Source organism: Pteropus vampyrus, unplaced genomic scaffold, assembly GCF_000151845.1.
Source record: "Pteropus vampyrus isolate Shadow unplaced genomic scaffold, Pvam_2.0 Scaffold68, whole genome shotgun sequence".
NCBI lineage: Eukaryota > Metazoa > Chordata > Mammalia > Chiroptera > Pteropodidae > Pteropus > Pteropus vampyrus.
Window position 1 is genome coordinate 3735832 of NW_011888849.1, and position 8313 is coordinate 3744144.

An 8313-nucleotide genomic window follows, 5' to 3' on the forward strand; every position below is an offset into this window, starting at 1 on the left:
ATATATACACACACATGTATATGTATATACACACATATTATACACCTCCTTTGATTTCTGGTTTGTTTTTCTAAAGTGGATCAAGACCCTGAAGATACTTATGAACCAATTTGGTTGCAAAAATTGTAGATTTTCCCCTCAATCTTTCATATGTGGCTAAGATTTACTCTCTTAGCAAGTTTCAGTATTAACTACCTTTTTCAATATTTTTCAAGAATTTAACTGTATTTTCATAGAAGTGACCATTTTATATTATATTGGTTTAGGTAATATATACTTAAATTAGGTTATTAACAATAAAACTGTTATAACAAATTTGAAGGTAAACACAGCTGACTCTTGATAAGTAAACAACTCAACTGGTGATAACAGAAGTGCTTGGGCTACTCAGAGTAACCTTGTGGCCTTGAGAGACTGGTGGCCCTGGACATCAGCCAGACAGACTGTTTACAGAGGAAGTGGAGAGCATCGAAATCTCGTACATCAAATTTCTACACTAATACAAATCAGAGGTTTCTAAGTGAGTGGGGGCCCTCCTTTCTCCTCACCTCCTCTATCCCCCTCTTTAAACTCCATGCTGTAGAGAGCAACTGTTTATCATAGGAGGTGCCTGATCCCTTGGGTATATTGCAACAGAAAAATCATTGAAAGAACTGGTATAAATTTCAATTGTAAAGAATAATGTTGTGACATTTTTCTTATTGCCAAACTGAATTATTTATTTGAAAAGTTGCTGATGCATTTATGTTATTTAGAGCTCTCTAAGCCCATATTTTATTATTATTAAAGCATAAAACAATGGGAACTTAAAAACTAGTTAAGGCCTAGTGATAGAAATTAACACTAAAGAAAGCCTTTTTTTTTTTTTTTTAAAGTGGGCTTAAGGCATCGAGTGATACACTCCTGGGGGGTAAGGTGAATGTAGTGCCAGAATTTTTACTTCCCCTCTCCCAACCTTTTTCTGCTTATTTGTCAGTTATCGACATAAGATTTTGTTTGAAAAAGAACAAATCACCTCAGCTTGAAAAATAATAATACTTAAAATGAAAAATGAAAACCACAAACCACTGTTCCAGTCCAGCTAGTGTTGCCATATTTAGTGATTAAAAATATAGGACACAGTTATTTTATCTGGCATTTATTTTGTTTTATCTGGCTACCCTAGTCCAGATTCTCTTAGACTACTGCGGAAAACAAACCCTAGAAGCCTTGAGAGATTAAAAGCCATCTACAAGGGCACACAAGTAGTTAATTGGTGGTAAGATAGGCAATGAGATACAGTGTTTTAGGGAAACCCACGTCTATGGGTGAAAATGCATGTCACTCTCTTAGGTCTCCGTGGACTATGGCTTTGGTTTGTTACTGCTTATCACAACTCAGGTCTCTATGGCCAATGAAAGTGGAGTATTTTCATAACCACTTGTGGGTATCTCAGAAAATTCTCTGTGTTCCGAAGTTCACTCTGCCTTACTGGAGGACACCATGGAGAGTGAACTTTGGGGAGGCACTGAACTTTGGTTGGCTCTCCTGCTCTGCCTCAGGAGTCCTCACCCCCTCAGTCTCTCATTCATTCAACTCATATCAGTGAGCATCTCCTAAGAGACGTAGTCTAGCACAGCCTCTGACTGGGAAGCATTAGACAACTCTACTGCTCCATCTTTGTTTTAGCATTTGCAAAATGGGGTATAATAGTATGTCTCATCAAGTTATTGTGAAGATTAAATGAGTAAGTTCATGTCAAGTGCTTCAAACAATTTCTAGCATATAGTGAGCCCTCAATAAATGTGAGAGGGCAGCAGCAGAGGTGAAGATTGTGCCATGTAGCATTCTGACATTTTGCTGCCTGTTTCTGCAGTAACTTTCAAGTCAGGCCTATACCAGGGTATGGAGTCCCCTAAGTTTTAGAGACAGTGGAGTTTTCCAAAAACTTTTATTTTTCAATTCCTTTCATTTTCACAGAAACATGGGCACAGTGAAGCTCAGGCTGATTTAGATGCCTTTCCCAGATCTAATGAGGGAAACTTACAGTTCTTTCCTGTGAGATATTATAACTTCAAATCAGATAGATTTGGGGTTGAGCCCAGGCGGAAGCCATGTGACTCTGAAAAGGGTAATTTACTTTATTACCTTCCATTTCTCATCTGTGAAATGGAGTAATAATACAAATTTTGCCATTGGCAAGAATTAAAATAATTATGATGCTAACAGTACACAACACTTACATAGAACATGCTTTGTGCCATTTTCCTAAGCACCTTACATCAGTTAACTTATTTAATATATATAAACAAAGAGATGTCCGATAGATTATATTACATATAATATATGTAATAATCATTGTTTGTAATAATAATAATAATTGTTATTATTATTGTTATTGTTATTATTCCACCATGGTTCATGGCAGTTAAGGTTTTAAATTTATCCACAACATTAAGGGGGTGCAGCATTTCTAGAGTTATTAAAAATGATAAGTATTTGGCTAAGTTCAGAGATCATCATATGTTTTCCCATTGTTTTGTAGGGTTACTTTGGAGCTGTTGGGGCACTGTTGGAACTGTTCAAAATGACTGATGACCAGTAGAGGTGAGCCATAGATGGAACAGCCTTCTGTGATAACAGAGACCTGAAAACTGCTGCTAGAGAAGGTGAAAGCCACCGTGGGGACAGAAGCCAAGCCATTCATGGCAGATGCACCTGCTGGATTTGTAAATAATTTAAAATCCTTCGAGCTGATCTTTTACTCTTGAGTCTTGAGCTTATGATTCAAAATGGGGAATACAAGAGTTTTTTCTGTATACTGTATTTTTAAAAACAAACAAAACATTTGTGCAGCGTGGCCAAACCTACCAATTTTTGCATTAACTTTGAAAAGTTGTATGATGTTTAAGAAGGACCTGAAATGTAAGTGCTGTTTATTTTTCTTCTGGGGTTTACTGATCAGTGTGGTGATTTTAAATTTGTTTAGTAATTACTCTAGGAGATTTTACCTTTACTTATATTTTTCATGACGTTTCATGATTTGCTGTTGGTTTCAAATGAAACTACAAATCTGGCATGTTTTACTGTGAACACTATTTTGTTTGTTTGTTTACCTTTTTTGTCTTTTTTTTTTTTTCCTGGTTGAATGTCTTGTGGGAAAAGAGTCTTTCCCTCTGTCTGTTCTTGGATGACTCCTCCTCCCCACCATACCTTCCTTTCATATAATTGTTCATATTACTCAAGGTGCTGTCCAACTCTATACAAAGTTAAGTACGAGATCTCAAAAGCTCTCAAAAATGCTCTTGAGGGGAAAACTCTGAAAGTGCTCATGAATTTAATGAGTCTGGAGAAAGTTGAAAATTATATGCAATTTTGTATTATCCCTTATGGATATGCAGTGTTTTGTTGGGGTTATTTTATGTTAAATTGAAATGTTCTATGATGAAATGTCCACATCCATGCACAGCATATGAATGGCAGCAAATCCTGTGCAGGACATTGAAATTTACAGGGCAAAGTCTCCCAGTAGATTAACTGTTCATATTTGGTTAGAGCGGGAGGTTTAGGAGAAGATATAGGTTGAGGTGTCAGGCAGTAATACCTATTTGTTTTGTACATGTATGTACCTAGGAGCTTTGTAACGAGGCATCTTAAATAATAATAAATTTTTTTTTAATTTGAAATATTTTAAACTAAAAACTATTTCAGTCCCAGTTTCTCAAATTAAAAAATTATGATACTGATCTCTCTCTATATTTTTTTCTTTTTGAAAGACATCATTGGGACCTATGGGTAACTTTCAAGTGTGAATCTTGTACAAATATTAAAATGCTTGGGATCTAATGATTTAGAACTATTAAATCTTTTGAATTGAGCATATTGTTGAAGGGGATTTTGGAAGGGCAGTGCATTGCTCCATGATGAATCTTTCCTTCTCTGCCGTCTGTGCACCACCTTTAATTTCCATATCTTCAAGTCTTGAAGAAGTTGATGTTAATTGAAGTATTCACTTGTCTGGTTGAAATAAAGCCTGTTTCTGTTGTGATTTATTTAGCGTATATGTTATTCTCATTTCTTAATCTTCATGTTCATATTACTGCTTTTGTACCATAAAATGAATGTGTGTTATATTTTTGCTAACTCAACATTTCATAATTCGAGGTTGTCACATAAGTGTGGTAAAGTCTAAAACACTGTCTTAAGTTGAAGCTGTAGCTCTATGCAGGGATTTTTTTTTTTTTTTTAATATATGGTTTTATTTTTCTTATACAACTAACTCCTTATTCCCAAAATATCACTACAATATTTGGTAATTCCAAAAGAGTTTCAAAATTTGATCATCACAAATACATTTTATCCACTCATGCCTGGCTTAAAAAAATTCGAGCAACTAAGATGTTCTTGAAAAAGATAACTGTAAAAAATCTACATATTATCGATGATAGTGCCTTTTTGATTGTTCTCTTCTACTATTCCTGTTCTCATCTGTCAGGGAATAACACACTTTGGATCATGGTTCTGCGAAAGAAATCAGGGCACGTTGGTGTGACTAATTTTTTAGTTATCTGGAATTACTTGACCTCTCATTACAAATGTTTAAAATGTTGATTTAGCTAAGGAAATAAATTATTTTGTTATGCAATATCAGTGAAATGTTGGCTACATGTAGCCTGAGGACTTTTATATTTACTTGAATTACAGAAACTTTCCTGTGGCTTAACATCACAAAGAATTTTTATCTTGAATATATGAAGTCAGCATGGTTGCCAGGTCGTCCAGAACATGGCTTTTGATTGCCTGACAGCTTCAGTTTGGATCTAGCTCAGCCATTGCCTAGCTATGCGGACAATTTGCTAACCCTCTCACTAAGCCCTAGTTTCCTCACTCAAAATGGGGCAAACAGTACTTTTCACCTCCATATTTAAAGAGATTAACACAAGGACTGGCATATAGTAAATGCTTCATTGATGTTAGCTGTACTGAAAAGAAAATAGATATTTTAGACGAATTGTGTTAAACCAGTGATTTTTAACCTTCTGGAATGTGGGCAACTAATTTTAGCACAGAGATACTTCACAGTTCTCCTTCTGCTAGTTCATGTCTACAGCCCATGTCTACAATTCCAAAATCCTAAACTCATCAAGTTATCTTGATAACTCACTTGACAGAAAAATTGACTTGAGCATTATTTATCACACTTGTAGGACTCTTCACATGTTTTGTTGCAAAGCTATTAATATGTTTGATTACAAAGGACTGCCCCAGACTCTACTCAGGGTTTTAAGTAGTGAACAATTCTGAATTTTGAAGTGTGTCTGGTCTCAAGAGTTTTAGATAAAGGGATAGTGGAAATATAGTTGTATTCTTCAGCTTATGAAGTATATACATGGATTCAGAGTCTCTTTCTTGGAAAACGTTGTTACAGGTAATTTATACTTGACATCATTCAGTCATACAAGGAATATTAAGAAGTTATTTTGTGTGTAGAAGGAGCTAAGGAGGCTAGGAGGTATTGGATACAGCCCCTGCTGTCCAGCAGGGAGAGGACAGAAGTCTTAAGCCAACTTGGGTAATAAAGTGTCACCGGTGTCATTCATTCATTCATTCATTCACAAATATTTATAGCAGTGAACAAAACAAAGATCCATCCTCACAGAGCTTACATTCTAGAAGGGGAGGCAGAAACAATACGAATTATATGATAAACTATTAGATCAGTACTACAAGGATAAAGTAAGGTAGGCTAAAGTAGCCTGGCTAGAGCGGGGGTTAGTTCTGCCTAGAAACTGAGAAGGGGGAAACTTCTTTGGTTAGAGCGGTCAGAGACAACATCTCCTAGGAGGTGACATGAGCAGAATCGAAGTAAGTTGGGAGCGCATATAAATACCTGCAAGAAAATATTTTACTCCTGACAAATGAGAATGGAGGTTTTGAGGAAGTGCAAGGAGGTCAGTGTGCCTGGAGTAAACAAAAGGAAGGAAGAGCCATGAGAAATGCAGTTTTATGCATGGCCATGGGTCAAGTCTTATACAAAATCTGTAAGTGAGGGTAGAAGGCTGCACTTGAAAGAGGGATTGATCACTCTTCTGGAGGAGAGGGCTAGAAAAGTTTTCAGAATCTTAACCAGGAAGTAGAGACTGCAAAGTGGACCAAGAGGGGAAGGCTTCCCAAACAGGGAGAGAAGTATTGCAAGAAGAAACAGCCTGGCTTATTCGGGGAACTGGAAGCTATTTGCTTCTGCTGGAGCTTGGTTAGTGAGAAAGAAACCAGATTATGGAAGGACTCATATTCCATGTTGAAGATTTTGGTCTTTGCTGTAGTCAATGTGGAGCCATCAAACAGTTTCAAGTAAAGGGAAACTAGAATTAATCCAGCCTCAAAGTGATAAGCAAAATGTCCTACTGAGGTAAATGAGTAAACCAGTTACTGTGCTTTTGAATAAATAACATGATTCCATGATCATGTTTACTTTGTTGCCTCTGTTGTGCCAAAGCTCTTGAAGCAGCAGCTTAGTGAACCACATTTCTCTGTAACTAAGATGGTTATATAAACTCTTAAGAGTTTCCCCACAGGACAAAGGCTACTTTACTTATTAATAGCTGCAACTCTACTATGATTCTTTCAGTGAGTAGAAAGGTTTCAACACCATAAGCTCCATTATTCATGAGAATTGTTTGGGGAGAAGGCACTTTTCCTCCCATTGATCAGAAGATGACTTCAAATTTGTGTGGAAGATTTAATTAATGCACATATTCTGATGGGTCTACCAAGTGTTTGTTCATTCACTCTTTATCTATTTAATTTTGCCTGAATGCCTATGATCCGGAAGGCACTCGATACCATTTAGGATCCATTCAGTTGTGAATATGACAACATGGTCCCTGCTTTCACTGGGCTTACATTCTAGTGAGGTAGATAGACTTAAAACACAAAATAATTAATAAACAAAAATAAAAGATAGTGATAAATGCTACGAAGGAAAGAAACAGGGTGATATGATAGGAAGAAAAAAGACTCAGATGGCATGCGATACAAATATGAATAAGTTATGGCCTCAGCTTTTGAAGAATGACAAGTTCATCTTGCTTTCATTACTACCTCAATGAAAATGAAAGATGTTTTTGGGAAACAGTTTATTAAGTAACTTATTTTCTTTTTATTTTACTTAGACTAGTTTGCATACATACTTATATATTACATTAAATAATAATTTAGTAATGCACTTTTTTTTACTAGTCACTAAACAATATTTGAACTGCACTTAAATCTTCATTGTCAATGCCTTTGTTATGACCAGTCATTTAGTAGTTTCTAGAATACACCAAGTTTGACACTTTTGAATATATGATATTGACACTGGATTCTTTTTAACCAAGTCACATCACCTACCTACTCCCATTATGAGCTGGATTGTTCGTTTCATTTTCCAAAAGGTGTTTATTGTTGATGCCACAGTGTAACCATTTATGTGGAGCCTTTTTTTAAAAAAGGTAGTTTATAAGTATTCATCAATTGCAATACAAAAATAAAAGAAAATTTGTATTAAAACTCTTTGCCTCTTTTTATACTCACTCTATCAGGTAAGCATTAAATATTCCAAGCTAGAATTAATTGATGTTTCAGTTAATGTTGCCAAATAATTCTCAACTGGTCCCCAGTAAGAATTCATCTTTTTTTCAAAGTTATGTATTTAAAAAAAGAATTTAACAAGTTTTACATGCACATAATCTGAAAAGTCAAAGTTCCCACAAGACTGAAAAATAGCAGTACCCATGTTTTTTTCTTTTTTCTTTCATCATTGAGTATAGCAGCTTTCCAGAAAAGGGTAGAGTGATAAGGGGAAAGGTTTTTGAGTACTTGCATGTCTAAAAATTTCTAAAAGTATTTTTATTCCACCTTCATATCTGATTGATAGTGTGGCAAGGTATAGAATTTTAGGTTAGATATTTTTCTTCAGAAATCTGAAGGCCTAGTCTTATTATTGCCAAGCTTCCAGTATTGTGAGAAAGCCTGATACCATTCTGGCTCCTGATCTTTGTACATGACTATTTTCCTTCCTCCTTTTTGGAAGCTCTTAGAAACTTTTCAACCTCCAGTTTCAGTTCCAACATGTATTTTCAGCAGTATACCCTGTCTACAACTATGACAAATGTTAACCAACCCAGGAGTCTGTTTTTTATTTTAAATTTTGTTAGTTACTGCCAAATTGCCCTTCCAAAAAGTGTGAGTGTACACAAAGTAAACATTTTAATAGTGTCTGTTTTTCCATGTACCTTATAGTAGATATTATCAACCTTTTCATCTTTGCCAATCTTATAGGTAAAAATGATA

The 8313-nt window shown here is 35.5% G+C and overlaps 1 protein-coding gene across 2 annotated transcripts in view; it reads left to right on the forward strand.

The window, feature by feature from the left end:
- PANK1 (pantothenate kinase 1) overlaps positions 1-4031 on the forward strand; it is a 51753-nt gene extending 47722 nt beyond the window's left edge. For both annotated transcript variants that reach the window (XM_011361594.2, XM_011361596.2), the window contains exon 7: positions 2525-4031. In XM_011361594.2, coding sequence (XP_011359896.1) covers positions 2525-2584 — 60 coding nt within the window. In that variant the 3' untranslated portion in view covers positions 2585-4031. The remainder of the gene's footprint in view (positions 1-2524) is intronic.
- Positions 4032-8313: the final 4282 nt, after the last annotated feature.